We start from the raw sequence: 19186 nt of genomic DNA, 5'->3' as shown, positions 1-19186 counted from the left end.
GGGTCTGACCATTGGGCAGCACGGTAGCACTGTGGATAGCACAATTGCTTCACAGCACCAGGGTCCCAGGTTCGATTCCTGCTAGGGTCACTGTCTGTGCGGAGTCTGCACGTTCTCCCCGTGTGTGCGTGGGTTTCCTCCGGGTGCTCCGGTTTCCTCCCACAGCCCAAAGATGTGCGGGTTAGGTGGATTGGCCGTGATAAATTGCCCTTAGTGTCCAAAATTGCTCTTAGTGTTGGGTGAGGTTACTGGCTTATGGGGATAGGAGGTGTTGACCTTGGGTAGGGTGCTCTTTCCAAGAGCCGGTGCAGACTCGATGGGCCGAATGGCCTCCTTCTGCACTGTAAATTCTATGATAAAAAGCCTCAGAACACGGCACAAGGCGGCAGCAGTCTGAACTCTCTCGTGCGGCCCATAGGGTTTGAAAAACATGTTTTCTCCACTAGGAGAACTAGGAGAAAATTATAATCACTCGTTCATACCAAGGGACACAGATTTAATGGAGAAAGAAAATACGCTCATTTTTAAAGGTCAGGCTTTGAATCCGTTCGGCTTCGGAAGAGGTTTCACCGAGTGTTGATCAGAAAAGTCAAGGCTGCCTGCTATTGAGCTGCAAAAGCCGCATCACCATCCCAAAAGTTAAGAACCATTATCCAGGTATTTTCATGCACAGTGTGGTAAACACACAGATATCACCTTTCCAGCTTATCCGTGCTCTTAATGTGAATGGGCTGTTAACACGGTGCTGCAGAAGAAATTTGATCAGAGCTGTCCAGGGTACCAGACAGGTGCTTGCTTTTCAATTAATATCCAGCTCTGGGGACATGAGATTGAATTTTTTTTTTAACAGTGCAGGAATTGGATGCACTCGAGTTAAGACAGGTTATTTGAAATGGATAGGAATGGTAGGGGTCGCAGTCGGGCGAGTGAAGAAGAATCAGGTTAGGTGCCAGTCATCGCCGCCTGAAATGACGTGCCACGCTGGAGGTGCACACGAAGCCCCCGAAGTCCCTTTAACGGCGGCTTCACCAGCCCCGAGGGAGCCAGTTCCAGTCGCACAGAATTACGCAGGTGTTACAATGCAACGCAGGTGGTGCTCCGCCCTCCAGAGGAGCAGTCGTCCAGAGGAGCAGCACGGCAACATTGTGGATAGCACGATTGCTTCACAGCTCCAGGGTCCCGGGTTCGATTCCCGGCTTGGGTCACTGTCTGTGCGGAGTCTGCACGTCCTCCCCGTGTCTGCTTGGGTTTCCTCCGGGTGCTCCGGTTTCCTCCCACAGTCCAAAGATGTGCAGGTTAGGTGGATTGGCCATGATATATTGCCCTTAGTGTCCAAAATTGCCCTTAGTGTTGGGTGGGGTTACTGGGTTATGGGGATAGGGTGCAGGTGTTGACGTTGGGTAGGGTGCTCTTTCCAAGAGCCGGTGCAGACTCGATGGGCCGAATGGCCTCCTTCTGCGCTGTAAATCCTATGATTGATGTGGAACTATGATTGATTGAATCCCTCGTGCCTTCTGTCTCCAAGTCCACTTCAAGTCCGTTTCTTTCTCACCTACAACTGGCGTGGGTGGCGTCCTCCGCTGCTGTCTCTGACCCGGTGGTCCACAGCCTCACAGTTACCTGGGCCGAGAGATTGCCCTTGTCCCCAATTCATAAGCACTTACATTTGTTTTGTTTTTTAATTCAGAGTACCCAATTCATTTTTCCAATTAAGGGGCAATTTAGCGCGGCCAATCCACCTACCCTGCACATCTTTGGGCTGTGGGGGCGAATGTGAAGAATGATTGGAATACGAGTCTTTCCAGGTAAACAAACCTGCGAGTAGAGTGAGGGATGTGATTACCTATGATTATCCCGCACTCCAATCTGTAATTATGGCTTCGCCTATCGATGCTGTGTTGGTGAACCTGCCTCCACTTCACCTGATGAAGGAGCAGCGCTCCGAAAGCTAGTGATTTCAAATAAAGCTGTTGGACTTTAACCTGGTGTTGTGGGGCCTCTTACTGGGCCCACCCCAGTCCACGCCGGCAGCTCCACATCATGACTTCCACTTACAACCTTGTTAGCTGTGTCTTCCCACTCTGGACCTCAGTCATGTGAAGCAGCTTCTACCCGTTGTCCCCGTCCCTTCATAAATTGCAACATTTCTATTAAGGTCAAAGAACAAAGAACAAAGAAATGTACAGCACAGGAACAGGCCCTTCGGCCCTCCAAGCCCGTGCCGACCATGCTGCCCGACTAAACTACAATCTTCTACACTTCCGGGGTCCGTATCCCTCTATTCCCATCCTATTCATGTATTTGGCAAGATGCCCCTTAAATGTCACTATCGTCCCTGCTTCCACCACCTCCTCCGGTAGCGAGTTCCAGGCACCTACTACCCTCTGTGTAAAAAAACTTGCCTCGTACATCTCCTCTAAACCTTGCCCCTCGCACCTTAAACCTATGCCCCCTAGTAACTGACCCCTCTACCCTGGGGAAAAGCCTCTGACTATTCACTCTGTCTATGCCCCTCATAATTTTGTAGACCTCTATCAGGTCGCCCCTCAACCTCTGTCGTCCCAGTGAGAACAATCCGAGTTTATTCAACCGCTCCTCATAGCTAATGCCCTCCATACCAGGCAACATCCTGGTAAATCTCTTCTGCACCCTCTCGAAAGCCTCCACATCCTTCTGGTAGTGTGGCGACCAGAATTGAACACTATACTCCAAGTGTGGCCTAACTAAGGTTCCATACAGCTGCAACATGACTTGCCAATTCATATACTCAATGCCCCGGCCAATGGAGGCAAGCATGCCGTGTGCCTTCTTGACTACCTTCGCCACCTGTGTTGCCCCTTTCAGTGACCTGTGGACCTGTACACCTAGATCTCTCTGACTTTCAATACTCTTGAGGGTTCTACCATTCACTGTATATTCCCTACCTGCATTAGACCTTCCAAAATGCATTACCTCACATTTGTCCAGATTAAACTCCATCTGCCATCTCTCTGCCCAAGTCTCCAAACAATCTAAATCCTGCTGTATCCTCTGACAGTCCTCATCGCTATCCGCAATTCCACCAGCCTTTGTGTCATCTGCAAACTTACTAATCAGACCAGTTACATTTTCCTCCAAATCATTTATATATACAACGAACAGCAAAGGTCCCAGCACTGATCCCTGCAGAACACCACTAATCACAGCCCTCCAATTAGAAAAGCGCCCTTCCATTGCGACTCTCTGCCTTCTATGACCTAGCCAGTTCCGTATCCACCTTGCCAGCTCATCCCTGATCCCGTGTGACTTCACCTTTTGTACTAGTCTACCATGAGGGACCTTATCAAAGGCCTTACTGAAGTCCATATAGACGACATCCACTGCCCTACCTGCATCAATCATCTTTGTGACCCCTTCGAAAAACTCGATCAAGTTAGTGAGACACGACCTCCCCTTCACAAAACCATGTTGCCTCTCACTAATACGTCCACTTGCTTCCAAATGGGAGTAGATCCTGTCTCGAAGAATTCTCTCCAGTAATTTCCCTACCACTGACGTAAGGCTCACTGGCCTGTAGTTCCCTGGATTATCCTTGCTACCCTTCTAAAACAAAGGAACAACATTGGCTATTCTCCAGTCCTCCAGGACATCCCCTGAAGACTGAGGATCCAAAGATTTCTGTCAAGGCCTCAGCAATTTCCTCTCCAGCCTCCTTCAGTATTCTGGGGTGGATCCCATCATTTTAATTCTTCAAACCAAATCGGCCCCAATTTTTCATAATCTTTCTGTCTACGTGTCGCTTCCGGCTGAACTAGGCAGCATTCTTGTGAATCTGCAGTACACACTCTATACTATCTCGACATCCTTCCTACAGCAAACATTGTCATCGAACAATGAAACACAGCATTATAGATGGTCCTTTGCACAAAACAAAGAACACGGCACATACAGCTGGCAAGAAACAGAAGGGAGATTAGGACTGAATTATCTTAATTTTGAGGTCCAGATTGGCAGCGACTAAGGGTCAAGTCTGGGATGAGAGCAACGTTCCCAGCACTTTCCCGAGTGGATGAGTCAGGCTTGAACCCAGTATTTATTCACCTTTTCTTGCCATTCTGCTCTCATACACTTGCAGGCCACGTAGCTGCCAATGTACCAACCTGCGTTGACAACCGCGTCGACTTCCAGCTTGGTGATGTCCTCCTGCAAGAGCGAAAGCGTTTGATTCATAATGTCGTCCCTCGTGTAGTGCGATGGCGGCTGCTTAAACCTTTCTCCTGCAAGGAGGAAATGTAGACCGATTGAGACAATGACAATGCAGGGCAACCTTCACAAGGCTTCGTCAGAACTGTTTTTCGAGTAAATGGCATACAGAGGTCCAACAACGTCTCTACTTCCTACGGAAGCTAAAGAAATTCAGCATGTCTGCATCGACTCTCACACATTTCTACAGATGTGCGATAGAGAGCATCCTATCCGGCTGCATCACCGCCTGGTATGGCAACTGCTCGGCCCAAGATCGCAGAGTGTGGTGAACTCAGCTCAACGCATCACACAAGCTTGCCGCCCTCCCATTGATTCTGTCTACACCTCCCGCTGCCTCAGGAAGGCAGGCAGCATTGTCAGAGACCCCTCCCACCCAGGCATTGCCTTCTTCCAGACCCTTCCATCAGGCAGAAGGTACAGATGTCTGAAGACCCGCACATCCAGACATAGGAACAGCTTCTTCCCCACAGCTACAAGACTCCTCAACGACTCCCCCTCAGACTGATCTGTTCCCTGTAAGAACACTATTCACGACGCCCTATGCTGCTCTTGCTCATGTATTTGCTTTGTTTGGCCCCTTGTTCCGCACTGTAACCAATCACTGTTTGTCGATGTACCATTTGTCAATGTTCTCTGTCGATTATTCTTTTTGTCTACTGTGTACGTACTGTGTATGTTCCCTTGGCCGCAGAAAAATACTTTTCACTGTACTTTGATACATGTGACAATAAATCAAATCAATCAATCAATCCGCAGGCCCCACTGTCATGTGAGAGTACCTTTAAGAAATGGGTGTGTATATAAATATCTGTAGTGAGAGTGCCTTTAAGAAATGGGTGTTTACTACTACAGTGATGTCAGAGAGTGGGTGGAGCTGGGCTGTCTGTCAGCTTTTTACTTTTGTTTTAGGCTGGTTGCTGCAGGGTGTGTTTTAGTTTCGTTTTCAGTGTTGGAGCTGAAGCCAGACAGAGCAGGTGTACTGTTGATCTCTCTGCCATGAAAAGACTATCTCTTGATCATTTGGTGAATTCAGAATTATAAATGTTCTCAGTAGTGAATGTAAACCTGATGTGTTTCTGTTAAAAGGTGTTTCTTTTGTCTTCTGGATGTTGTTTGGGAAGTTATTAAGAATTACTTAGTGTTGTATTCTTTGAGGGTTGTATTTGAATTGATGGTTGCAAAGATGTTCACTGTATGTTTTAAAAAGGTTAACTTGAGTTCATGGAATAAACATTGTTTTGCTTTGAAGAATACTTTTCCATTTCTGCTGTCCCACACCTGTAGAGTGGGCCGTGTGCTCCCCATACCACAATCTATTAAAAGTTGTGGGTCAGGTGAACTCCATGATACACTTTGGGGTTCTCTAAACCCTGGCCCATAACAGCACTCTCGATCAGAACGTAATGGAAAATTAGCAACCTGAACCTTCCAATGACATTGCTCGACCTGTCTGAAATTGAATCGTCTTACGAGAAGGGAACTTTACTTTTGAACGTTGGCTTCACGTACTCAGTGTGTCCCAAAGCAATTTGCTTGAAGTAAGCGCCAACAGCGATGAAATAAATGGCCAGGCAATGTGGAATCACGCTGTATCAGTCTTACAGGCGTATAACAGGCCAGCGTGGCAGGTGTTGGTGCCTGTCCTCATTCCACATCAGGGGCGGGATTCTCCCCTACCCGGCGGGGCGGGGGGTCCCGGCGGGATGGAGTGGCAGGAACCACTCCGGCGTCGGGCCTCCCCAAAGATGCGGATTTCTCCGCACCTTTAGGGGCCAAGTCCTCACCTTGAGGGGCTAGGCCCGCGCCGGAGTGGTTGCCGATCCGCCGGCCGGCGGGAAAGGCCTTTGGCGCCACGCCAGCCGGGGCCGAAGGGTCTTCGCCGGCCGGCGTCATCCCCGCGCATGCGCAGGGCGGGGTGTCCCTTCCGCATCGGCCATGGTGAAAACTGTGGCCGAAGCGGAGGGAAAAGAGTGCCCCCACGGCAGAGGCCTGCCCGCCGATCGGTGGGCCCCGATCGCGGGCCAGGCCACCGTGGGGGCACCCCCCCCCCCCCCCCCCGGGGCCAGATCGCCCCCGCCCCCCAGGACTCCGAAGCCCGCTCCCGCTGCCTTGTCCCGCCGGTAAGAAAGGTGGTTTAATCCACGCCGGCGGCACAGGCATTCCAACAGCGGGACCTCAGCCCATCGCGGGCCGGGGGGCGCCGACCTGCGCGATTCCCGCCCCCGCCGAATATCCGGTGCCGGAGAATTCGGCAACCGGCGGGGGTGGGATTCACGCTAGCCCCCGGCGATTCTCCGACCCGGCGGGGGGGGGGTCGGAGAATTCTACCCCAGAAGTGAGCCACCACTTTATCTTTATTTATTATTGTCACAAGTGGGCTTACATTAACACTGCAATGAAGTTACTGTGAAAATCCCCTCGTCGCCACATTCCGGCGCCTGTTCGGGTACACGGAGGGAGAATTCAGAACGTCCAATCCACCCAACAAGCTCATCTTTCGGGACTTGTGGGAGGAAACCGGAGCACCCGGAGGAAACCCACGCAGACACCGGGGGAGAACGTGCAGATTCCGCATGGACAGTGACCCAAGCCGGGAATCGAACCCGGGACCCTGGAGCTGTGAAGCAACAGTGCTAACCGCTGTGCCACCCTGCATGCCAGATTGGTAATGGCTCCTGTGAAATGAGCTGCTCATCGTTTGACAGGGTCTGACCTCTCTCTTTGGGATCACCTTCCACTGATCCCTGCGTGTGTGATGGCCAATCCTTCTCATGGGCCCATATATCTAATTGGGGGCGGTGTGGGGGTGTTGCGGGAGATGGTGAACAGTTAGGGCTCACTGCTGATGCTGTCATAGGAGGCGGGCTCACAGTTCTGGCCCCCTGCCCTCCGACCGCTCGCTGAGGGTAACGCCACGTGGGATGTTCATGTGTCATGGGGGCCCTGACCAGCCCCATCCTCCTAACCCCGCATCCCCCCGACAATTCCTCTACATCCAAGTTCAGTCCAGCCCACCCCTTATTGGCAGCACGGTAGCACAGTGGTTAGCACTACGGCTTCACAGCACCAGGGTCCCTGGGTTCGATTCCCCGGCTTGGGTCACTGTCTGTGCGGAGTCTGCGCCTTCTCCCCGTGTCTGCGTGGGTTTCCTCCGGGTGCTCCGGTTTCCTCCCACAAGTCCCAAAGACGTGCTTGTTAGGTCATTTGGACATTCTGAATTCTCCCTCCGTGTACCCGAACTGGCGCCAGAATGTGGCGACGAGGGGATTTTCACAGTAACTTCATTGCAGCGTTAATGTAAGCCTACTTGTGACACTAATAAAGATTATTATTATAATTAAATAAAACTTAACTGGGTTCTCTTGTCGCCACAGGACCTCATGGGAAGTTGCCCTCTCTCTCAGGGCTTCTGCTAAGCCTTCCGCAAGGAGTTTGACCAAATTAATAATTTCTGCAGAGGGTTTTGAGAAAAGGTGGGGGATGTTTGTGACCGTGTTTGATGAGCTGTTCGTCACAGGGGGGAGTTAATAATGTCTTTGCATTGATGCAGCACTTCCTAAACAGCGAAAACCTCAGAATAAAAGACCCCTCCCGCCCGGCTTACTCACTCTTCCAACTTCTTCCATCGGGCAGGAGATACAGAAGTCTGAGAACGCGCACGAACAGACTCAAAAACAGCTTCTTACCCGCTGTTACCAGACTCCTAAACGACCCTCTTATGGACTGACCTGATTAACACTACACCCTGTATGCTTCACCCGATGCCGGGGTCTATGTAGTTACATTGTGGACCATGTGTTGCCCTATTATGTATTATCTTTTTATTTTATTTTATTTTTCTGTACTAAATGACCTGTTTGAGCTGCTCGCAGAAAAATACGTTTCACTGTACCTCGGTACACGTGACATTACACAAATCCAATCCAATCGATTGTTACAGAATTTACAGTGCAGAAGGAGGCCATTCGGCCCATCGAGTCTGTACCAGCCCTTGGAAAGAGCACCCCACCCAAGCCCACACCCTTAACCCAGTAACCCCACCAAACCTTTTGTTTGGGCACTAAGGGGCAATTTAGCACGGCCAATCCACCTAAGATGCACATCTTTGGACTGTGGGAGGAAACCGGAGCACCCGGAGGAAACCCACGCAGACACGGGGAGAACGTGCAGACTCCGCACAGACAGTGACCCAAGCCCGGGAATCGAACCTGGGACCATGGAGCTGTGAAGCCACAGTGCTAACCACTGTGCTACCGTGCTGCCCATGAACAATAACAAACAATGGTTACCAAACAATACAAATTAGTCCGTTAAGTGGTAAAGACAGTTTGCATCCCATTAAGTGCTTTAATAAAATACCAAAAATCTCTTTACAAATATTTATGTGCAATCCTTTCTTTATTACCGAGTGAAATTGGAGATGCATACGTAGTAACGCTGGTGCCTATCTGAGTTTTATCATAGTACAAAGTCTTACAACACCAGGTTAAAGTCCAACAGGTTTGTTTTGATGTCACTAGCTTTCGGAGCGCTGCTCCTTTATCATGAGCAGTTAAAAAAATGATATACTTTCCTTCATGTGCCATTCACTTAATTTCACTCTGATCCTTGCGAACCCGTGGCAGTATTTGCCGTCCGCAATTTGCTCTGGAGCGAACGTGTTATCGGGAGACAAGAGTGGCGAAGCTGATCTCGCTCCAAGGGCAGTTAGAATAATTAATGCGACTCCCAGGACAGACAGCGGGTGAGCAGTGAAGAGATGATTGGGGAAGGAAGTGGAAGGTTTGAACCAGCGGAATTAAAATCAATGTAAACAATAGGCTGTCACATCGGCAGCACACACTCTTGGCACATCTCTCTGCTCCTTGACAGCACTGGCCTGCTGATCAGTATGAAGTGCTGAGATGATTTTTTAACAGGCACTTCACACATGAATGATACTTGTACGGTTCAGCGTGGTTCAACAAAAGGCAATCGAATGAAATGTTCCATTCCCTCAGATGTGATCTCTCATTGCCTTGTTACATGCCAGCGTAAAACATTACAGGTGCCAGATTTGTTTCTATTCTGCGTCTGAATGAATTGGGCCATCCAGCGAAGGAGGCCGCACCGGTTCTGGAGGTACCGCATTGGTAAGACAGCGAGGAGTGGAAAGAAGGGAGTCCCTATTACATATTGGATAAGTCCCTATTGGATAAGTGCGAGGTTATTCACTTTGGAAGCAAAAACAGGAAGACAGGTTACTACCTGAACGGTTGTAAATTGGGAGAGGGCGGGGTGGCGCAGTAGTTAGCCTTGCTGCCTCACGGCGCCGAGGTCCCGGGTTCGAATCCCGGCTCTGGGTCACTGTCCGTGTGGAGTTTGCACATTCTCCCCGTGTCTGCGTGGGTTTCCCCGCCACAACCCAAAGATGTGCAGGGTTAGGTGGATTGGCCACGCTAAATTGCCCCTTAATTGGGAAAAAAATGATTTGGGTACTCTAAATCTATTTTTTTTAAAGTAAACTGGGAGAGGGGGAGTGTGCAGCGGGACCTGGGTGTCCTTGTGCACCAGTCGCTGAAGGTAAGCATGCAGGTGCAGCAGGCGGTAAAGAAGGCTAATGGTCTGTTGGTCTTCATTGCGAGAGGTTTCGAGTATCGAAGCAGGGATGTGTTGCTGCAATTGTACAGGGCCTTGGTGAGGCCACACCTGGAGTATTGTGAGCAGTTCTGGTCTCCTTCTCTGAGGAAGGATGTTCTTGCTCTCGAGGGAGTGCAGCGAAGGTTTACCAGACTAATTCCAGGGATGGCGGGACTGACGGACGAGGAGAGATTGACGAGGTTGGGATTGTTCCCGCTGGAGTTCAGAAGAATGAGGGGGGATCCACAGAGACTTATAAAATTCTAACAGGACTGGACAGGGTCGATGCAGGAAGGATGTTCCCCATGATGGGTGTGTCCAGAACCAAGGGTCACAGCCTGCGGATTCAGGGTAAACCATTTCGGACAGAGATAAGGAGACATTTCTTCATCCTAAGAGTGGTGAGCCGGTGGAATTCATTACCACAGGAAGGGGTTGATGCTAAAACATTGAATATATTCAAAAGGCGGCTGGATATAGCACTTGGGGAGAATGCGATCAAAGGCTATGGGGAGAAAGCTATTGAGTTGGATGATCAGCCATGATCGTGATGAATGGCGGAGCAGGCTCGAAGGGCCAAAAGGCCTCCTCCTGCTCCTATCTTCTATGTATCTATGTATGTATCTGTCAGCTTCGTGTCAACTAATGGGTTGTGATGTCGAATCCCACCCCAGCCGACTGTCAAAATGAATTTGGTGAAGCTAGAATATGGAATTGCAGTTGGAGGAGAGGGGAGGGGGGAGAACACAGGAACAGGAGTCGGCCATTCAGCCCCTCCATCCTGTCCCTCCATTCAATTAGATTGTGGCTGATCTGCGGCATAACTCCATCTGACAATAATAATCTTCATTAGGCTTACATTAACACCGCAATGAAGCTACTGTGAAAATCCCCTCGTCGCCACACTCCGGCACCTGTTCGGGGGCACGGAGGGAGAATTCAGAATGTCCAATTCACCCAACAAGCACGTCTTTCGGGTACTTGTGGGAGGAAACCGGAGCGCCCGGAGGAAACCCACGCAGACACGGGGAGAAGGCGCAGACTCCGCACAGACAGTGGCCCAAGCCCGGGAATCGAACCCGGGTCCCTGGCGCTGCGAAGCAACGGTGCTAACCACCGTGCTACCGTGCCGCTCATAAAGACCCATCATGTAGGACCAGTCAAATTTGAAAGACTGTGCAAATGAGTAAAATACAGAGGAGAAAGTGCAAACGCTGGAATTACCCGTACCGGCCCCCCCCCCCCGAACAGGCGCCGGAATGTGGCGACTAGGGGGATTTTCACAGTAACTTCATTTGAAGCCTATAAGTGACAATAAGCCATTTTGATTTCATTCCTTTCATTATGCAGTGGGTCAGTTGGCATCTGCGAAGACGAAAGGCAGTGCCTGATACTTTAGGTTTGATTGTAGAACGGAGACTAGGGGGATTTTCACAGCCACCTCATTGCGGCGTGCATGTAAGCCTACTCGTGACACCAATAAAGATTATCATTGGCAGAACCGAGGTGGCAAAAGGACTAAAACTCTCCGTGCCACACCGCCAGGCTTCAGCTAGTGAAGGGAGGGTGTGGGCAGACAGCAGCCTGGCAGTGCGTGGGGTGAGCTGCCAACCGATACCTCTGCCTTTTTGCCAGAGGAGATTTTCTCCTACGTCACAAGAGCGGCGACACATCGAAAGGGCGGGATGAGAACCTAGTGGAGCAGTGCAGCGACAACAATCTCTCCCTCAATGCCAGCAAAACTAAAGAGCTGGTCATTGACTTCAGGAGGCAAAGTGCTGTACACACCCCTGTCAGCATCAACGGGGCCGAGGTGGGGATGGTTAGCAGTTTCAAACTCCTGGGTGCGCACATCACCAACAATCTGTCCTGCTCCACCCACGTCGACGCTACCACCAAGAAAGCACAACAGCGCCTGTACTTCCTCAGGAAACTAAGGAAATTCGGCGTGTCCACATTGACTCTGACCAACTTTTACAGATGCACCATAGAAAGCATCCTATCGGGCTGCATCACAGCCTGGGTACGGCAACTGCTCGGCCCAGGACCGCAAGAAACTTCAGAGAGTCGTGAACACCGCCCAGTCCGTCACACGAACCCGCCTCCCATCCATTGGCTCCGTCTACACCTCCCGCTGCCTGGGGAGGGCGGGCAGCATCATCAAAGACCCCTCCCACCCGGCTTACTCCCTCTTCCAACTTCTTCCATCGGGCGGGAGATACGGAAGTCTGAGAACGCGCACGAACAGACTCAAAAACAGCTTCTTCCCCGCTGTCACCAGACTCCTAAACGGCCCTCTCATGGACTGACCTGATTAACACTACACCCCTGTATGCTTCACCCGATGCCGGTGCTTATGTAGTTACATTGTGGACCTTGTGTTGCCCTATTATGTATTTTCTTTTCATGTATTTAATGATCTGTTGAGCTGCTCGGAGAAAAGTAGTTTTCACTGTACCTCGGTACACGTGACAATAAACAAATCCAAATCCCTAATATTCTGAAGAAAGGTGTGAATCAAAATAGACACCAGTCAGGTACTCGGCGTCCCCAAGCCTTCGCGTTTCAAGGTTTGTAATTTTTTTGTCGACTGATCGGACTCAAGCTGAAGGATGACAGAGTTCAGAAATCAATTCTCCAAACATTTCCAATGCTCCTGAGCAACAAGCAGGCTAAATCAATGCATCGGGGAATTGCCCTGCAAGGAGGATGTTGTGCGTAGCTGGGAAGAGACGTCCGTCAATTGGTAACGATCGCGCAGTTAAGGGGATTGTGACACGAGGGATGGGTGGGCAGCAAGGCCGAAGGTCAGAGGCCATAGTTGGCGGAGCGGCTCCCGGCTGGGAAGGGAGCAAAGGTCAGACTGGGGAGCGTGTCCCTGAATGAAAGAAGGGACAGGCGGATTGTGGGGTGGTGCAGCCTCGTGCTGTCAGTAGCTGTAACTGACTCAATTCTCCTGCTATAGCAGCAGTCTGGAGGGCAAGGGGTAGCTCGAAAGGTATTGGCTTTGGCGTCAGGGGGTGGCTGCTTGGGCCAGAAGCAGTAGCGGGGGGGTGGGACTTGGTGTTGGGTCCGTGAACACGGGGTGTCCCCTGTGGGATTGGGGGTGGCCTGGCTCAGACCGCCATTGCTGCAGTCTGTCTTTTAAACACACCCCTGTGCTGGTACTCAGAGGCTCCTGGCCGCTCATGCTGCTGAGTGCTGCCTGTGTCCTTTAAATGCAACCGCGCAACCTCAAACGAACCATTGTTTGCAGCAAACTACCCAGCCTTCAGAACAGTGGCCACGACACCACACAACCCTGCCATGGCAATCTCTGCAAGACGTGCCAGATCATCGACATGGATACCACCATTACACATGAGAACACCATCCACCAAGTACGCGGTACATACTCGTGCGACTCGGCCAACGTTGTCTACCTCATACGCTGCAGGAAAGGGTGTCCCGAAGCGTGGTACATTGGCGAGACCATGCAGACGCTGCGACAACGGATAAACGGACATCGCGCGACAATCACCCAGGCAGGTATGTTCCCTTCCAGTCGGGGAACACTTCAGCAGTCAAGGGCATTCAGCCTCTGATCTCCGGGGGAGTGTTCTCCAAGGCGGCCTTCAGGACCCGCGACAACGCAGAATCGCCGAGCAGAAACTTATAGCCAAGTTCCGCACACATGAGTGCGGCCTCAACCGGGACCTGGGATTCATGTCGCATTACATTCATCCCCCACCATCTGGCCTGCGAAATCCTACCAACTGTCCTGGCTTGAGACAATTCACACCTCTTTAACCTGGGGTTACCCCATCTCTGGATCTGTAAAGACTTAATTGCCTGCAAAGACTCGCATTCGTGGTGAATGTATTAGACCAATAATCCACCACTGTATCAGTACCAGGCTTTACCTTTGAATTTGCATCTACGCTATGTTGTTGCCTTTGTGGGCTCCACCTATGGGCCATTGTATGGGCAACACAGTAGCACAAGTGGATAGCACAATTGCTTCACAGCTCCAGGGTCCCAGGTTCGATTCCGGGCTTGGGTCACTGTCTGTGCGGAGTCTGCACATCCTCCCCGTGTGTGCGTGGGTTTCCTCCGGGTACTCCGGTTTCCTCCCGCAGTCCAAAGATGTGCAGGTTAGGTGGATTGGCCATGATAAATTGGCCTTAGTGTCCAAAATTGCCCTTAGTGTTGGGTGAGGTTACTGGGTTATGGGGATAGGGTGGAGGTGTTGACCTTGGGTAGGGTGCTCTTTCCAAGAGTCGGTGCAGACTCGATGGGCCGAATGGCCTCCTTCTGCACTGTGAATTCTATGATAATCTATGATAGGGGAACATGTTGGGACATGTCTGGGCTCCTCCCCTTGACGGGAGGGTATAAAGAGCAGTCGACCTGTAGACGGTGCACAGTATTGTGTCCGTCGCAGGCAGGCACTGTTCTAAGTTGATTAAAGTCACAGTTTACCTATACTCTTGTCTCGAGTGAATTGAAGGTCGCATCAATTTAATCAACTTAAAGGCAACTATGGAATCGGCCCTCAAACCTGAAATAAATTTTCTCGCACTGGCTTCGATGCTTCAAGGCCTACCTCGCCGCCTCCACGCCTTCCGTCACCGGCGAACAGAAGCTGAGCCTCCTCCACGCACGGGTGAGCCATCGAATCTCTGTTCAACTCGACGAGGCCTCCTCCTACGCAGACGCCCTCGCGATGCTCGAACACCTCTATGTGCGACCCGTGAACGAGGTCTACGCGCGACACATCCTCACCACTCGCCGCCAGCGTCCCGGGGAGTCGCTAGATGACTACCTACGCGACCTCAAAGCCCTCGCACGCAACTGCAATTACCAGGCCGTTACGGCCATTCGCCATATGGAACTCGCCATCCGAGACGTCTCCGTGGCGGGAGTCCGGTCTAACTACGTGCGACCGCGCCTACTCGAAAAGGGGGCCCTGGACCTCGATGAGACGGTAAAGTTAGCCTCCTCTCTGGAAGTAGCGTTCCAGAGCCTTACCACATTCCCGGCTGACCATGCGGCCCCCTCGTGGACCCCCCACCAGAGTCTACCCTAGGCCTGTGCCACGCGGCCGCCCGTCCATCATGGGGGGGCTACCCTGCTATTTCTGCGGCCAGTCCCAACACCCCCGGCAGCAATGCCCGGCCCGTAACGCGAACTACAGCAGCAGCGGGAGAAAAGGACATTTCGCCAAAGTTTGCCTGGCCAGGTCCAAGAACTCTAACTCACAGGCCCGATCCTCAGACTCACAGGCCCCGCAAGGTGGCAGCGTGTCTGCCGACTCCGCCCCCCTCATCAGCCTCGTGCTATCCGTGGGAGCAGCCATCTTCCAGTCCACACAGCAAGTGCGAGTCACGGGGGCCGCCATCTTGGACGCCATCTTCCTCGCCGCCCGCCACGCTCGACCAACGGTGGCCGCCATCTTGGCCGTCATCTGCTACGCCGCTCGACGCGTACGATCAACGTGGGCAGCCATCGTGGAGCCGCCCCAGCACCTCCGACCACGCCGACTACCCGCAACTCAGTGCGGTCACCCTGGACCAGTCGCGACCCAAGCACCTCCGGAGCTCCATGATGACCGTCCGGGTTAACGGGCACGAGACGCCTTGCCTTTTCGACTCCGGGAGCACAGAGAGCTTCATTCACCCGGACCTGGTAAGACGCTGCTCGCTCCCAATTTTCCCGGCACACCAAACCGTCTCCCTCGCCTCTGGGTCGCACTTGGTGCAAATCCAAGGGTGCACTACCGCAACCCTAGCAATACAGGGCGCCGAGTACAAACATTTTAAATTATATGTGCTGCCAGACCTCTGCGCTCCTCTCCTATTGGGACTAGATTTCCAATGCAACTTCAGGAGCTTAACCCTGAAGTTCGGGGGGGCCCCTGCCCCCACTCACCATATGCAGCCTCGCGACCCTAAAAGTCGACCCTCCCTGACTCTTCGCAAACCTCACCGCCGACTGCAAACCAGTCGCCACCAGAAGCAGGCGGTATAGCATACAGGACAGGGCTTTCATCAGGTCCGAGGTCCTGCGTCTCTTGCGGGAGGGAGTCATCGAGGCCAGCAATAGCCCCTGGAGAGCTCAGGTGGTGGTCGTCAAGGCCGGGGAAAAGTTCCGGATGGTGGTTGATTACAGCCAGACCATTAACCGGTCAACGCAACTCGATGAGTACCCCCTTCCCCGGATTGCAGACATGGTAAACCAGATCGCACACTACCGGGTGTTCTCCACGGTGGATCTGAAGTCTGCATACCACCAGCTCCCAATCCGCCCGGAGGACCGCCACTACACGGCTTTTGAGGCAGACGGCCGCCTTTTCCACTTCCTCCGGGTCCCCTTTGGCATCACGAACGGGGTTTCGGTGTTCCAAAGAACAATGGACCGAATGGTGGACCAGTACAGGCTGCGGGCCACATTTCCGTACTTGGACAATGTCACCATCTGTGACCATGATCAGCAGGACCACGACGCCAACCTCCACCGATTTCTCCAAACCGCCCAAACTCTCAATCTCACCTACAACCAGACTAGCCATCCTCGGCTACGTCGTAGCGAACGGGGTCCTAGGGCCCGATCCTGACCGTGTGCAACTCCCCCTCCCTCACTGCCCCAAGGCCCTGAAGAGATGCCTCGGGTTCTTCTCATATTATGCCCAGTAGGTCCCCAACTTTGCAGACAAAGCCCGCCCACCAATCAAGGCCACCATCTTTCCACTGGTAACTGAGGCCCGCCAGGCCTTCAGCTGCATCAAGGGGGACATCGCCAAAGCCGCGATGCACGCGGTGGACGAGTCTGTCTCCTTCCAGCATCAGAGGTCGCTCTCGCCGCTACCCTCAATCAAGCAGGCACTGGAGGCACTACCTCGCTGGTAGGAGGTTTACTCTCGTCACCCACCAACGATCGGTAGCCTTCATGTTCGACAATACGCAGCGGGGCAAAATCAAGAATGATAAGATCTTGAGGTGGAGAATCGAACGCTCCACCTATAACTACGATATAGTATATCGTCCTGGGAAGCTCAACAAGCCCCCAGATGCCCTGTCCCGCGGTACATGCGCCAGCGCGCAAGATGCCCGACTAGGGGCTATCCACGATGACCTCTGCCACCCGGCTTATCCACTATATCAAGGCCCGCAACCTGCCCTACTTCACCGAGGAGGTCAGAGCTATGACCAGGGACTGCCAGATCTGTGCGGAGTGTAAACCGCACTTCTATCGACCAGATAAGGCCCACCTGGTAAAGGCATCCCGGCCCTTTGAGCGCCTCTGTATCAATTTCAAAGGGCCCCTCCCCTCCAATAACCGCAATACATATTTCCTCAATATTATTGATGAGTTCTCCCGCTTCCCCTTTGCAATCCCTTGTCCCGACATGACCACGTCCACCGTCATTAAAGCCCTACATATAGTGTCTTCACCCTGTTTGGTTTCCCCAATTATGTCCACAGTGACCGGGGCTCGTCGTTCATGAGCAACGAACTGCGTCAGTAGCTGCTCGGTAAGGGCATCGCCTCGAGCAGGATTACCAATTATAACCCCAGGGGAAACAGGCAGGTGGAGAGGGAGAACGCGACGGTCTGGAAGACCGTGCTACTGACCCTGCGGTCCAGGAATCTCCCAGTTCCTCACTGGCAGGACGTCCTCCCCGATACGCTCCACTGTATTAGGTCCCTACTTTGCATGGCCACAAGCGAGACACCTCATGACCGCCTATTTGTTTTCCCTAGGGGTTCCACCTCAGGGGCCTTGCTTCCGTCCTGGCTGAAGACACCGGGACCAGTCCTACTCAGAAAACACGTCAGGAGCCATAAGGCCGATCCTCTGGTAGAGAGGGTCCAGCTCCTACACTCAAACCCCCAGTACGCTTATATCGAACACCCCGACGGCCGACAGGATACGGTCTCCCTCCGGGACCTGGCGCCCGCCGGTTCCACCACCACCACCACTGCCATCCCTCCACTATATCCCGCCCAACCTACCATGACCAGCGCCCCCGCCCCTATATGGCTCCCGCGCTCCCTCCCGCCCGCCATCCCCCCTTCACCGGTCCGCAGGAATGAAGCTCCAGAAGAGACGCTCCCGGAGTCCACGTCTGTGCCCGCACCGGCGCCCCCACGACCGATGCCAGCACGGACGAGCTCGACACCCGGGCCAGCGGCAACGCCAGAGCTTCGACGATCACAGTGCACAATCCGTGGGGCGGACCGGCTGAACTTATGAACCCGTCACCCCAGCCAGACTTCATTTTTTTTAAACAGGGGGTGAATGTGGTGAATGTATTATACCAATAATCCACCACTGTATCAGTACCATGCGTTGCCTTGGTATTTGCATTTATACTATGTTGTTGCCCTTGTGGGCTCCACCTATGGGCCATTGTATGGCATCGTCCATAGGGGAACATGTTGGGACATGTATGGGCTCCGTCCATGGCTCCCCACCTTGAGGGGAGTATAAAGAGCAGTCGACCTGTAGGCGGCGCACAGTATTGTCTCAGTCGCAGGCACTGTTCTAAGTTGATTAAAGCCACGGTTTACCTTTACTCTTGTCTAGAGTGAATTCAAAGTGCCGTCTTTGAATCTGTCTTTATATATGTCTCTGGAACCTACCTCTTCATTCACCTGAGGAAGGAGCAGTGCTCCGAAAGCTTGTGTTTGAAACAAACTTGTTGGACTTTAACCTGGCGTTGTAAGACTTCTTACTGTGCTCGCCCCAGTCCAACGCCGGCATCTCCACATCATCTTTAAATGCTCAGAAGGCCTCTGGTGATCTGGGAGTCCACCCAGGCCGCCCCTCTGGATACCCTCACACCCCCCAGCAGTATCATCAAGGGCCAAGCTCAACCAGGGGGCCACCAGGTGTTGCCGCCCCTTAGAGGCGCTGCCCCATCGCAGGGTATCAGCAGAGCTCACCCCAACCAGAGGACACCGGTACCGCAGCCTTGAGAACCACCTCCCTGGTTCCCTGCCCCCTCTCGGGTCAGAGGCCTCACCAGTGACGCCCACCCCTCCGAATCAGTGGCTTCATTACGGGGGAGGGAGTGCATTCCTGACACTCCTTATCTCGTTTATAATGAAGACGAGTGCAGCCCCCCCGGCTGGGTGCCGGATGTTGCGGAGCTGGGCGGCAGGGTTAGTTAGGGATGAGGGGGTCGCCCTCGGCCATTGTAGGGGAGAATAGGCCCAGCCTGTCAACCCTTTTCTGAGGCGGCAGGGTGGGTGGGTGGGTGTGTGCGTGGGGGGGGCCTGACTCGGAAATATATCAGCCGTTCCTTCACTCTCGCTGGGGGAAATAATACTGGAATTCC

General features: G+C 52.7%; 1 protein-coding gene across 6 annotated transcripts in view; it reads right to left on the bottom strand.

Moving 5' to 3' along the window:
- LOC140399885 (ADP-ribose glycohydrolase MACROD1-like) overlaps window positions 1–19186 on the bottom strand; it is a 959160-nt gene that overhangs the window by 917845 nt on the left and 22129 nt on the right. For 5 of the 6 annotated variants that reach the window (XM_072489356.1, XM_072489355.1, XM_072489357.1 and 2 more), the window contains one exon: window positions 4140–4256. The exons of the other annotated variant lie outside the window; for it this stretch is intronic. In XM_072489356.1, the coding sequence (XP_072345457.1) occupies window positions 4140–4256 (117 nt within the window). The remainder of the gene's footprint in view (window positions 1–4139; window positions 4257–19186) is intronic. 6 annotated transcript variants of the gene reach the window in all.

Source organism: Scyliorhinus torazame, chromosome 24, assembly GCF_047496885.1.
Source record: "Scyliorhinus torazame isolate Kashiwa2021f chromosome 24, sScyTor2.1, whole genome shotgun sequence".
Taxonomy (NCBI): Eukaryota; Metazoa; Chordata; class Chondrichthyes; order Carcharhiniformes; family Scyliorhinidae; genus Scyliorhinus; species Scyliorhinus torazame.
This window is presented reverse-complemented; position numbering and strand designations above follow the sequence as displayed.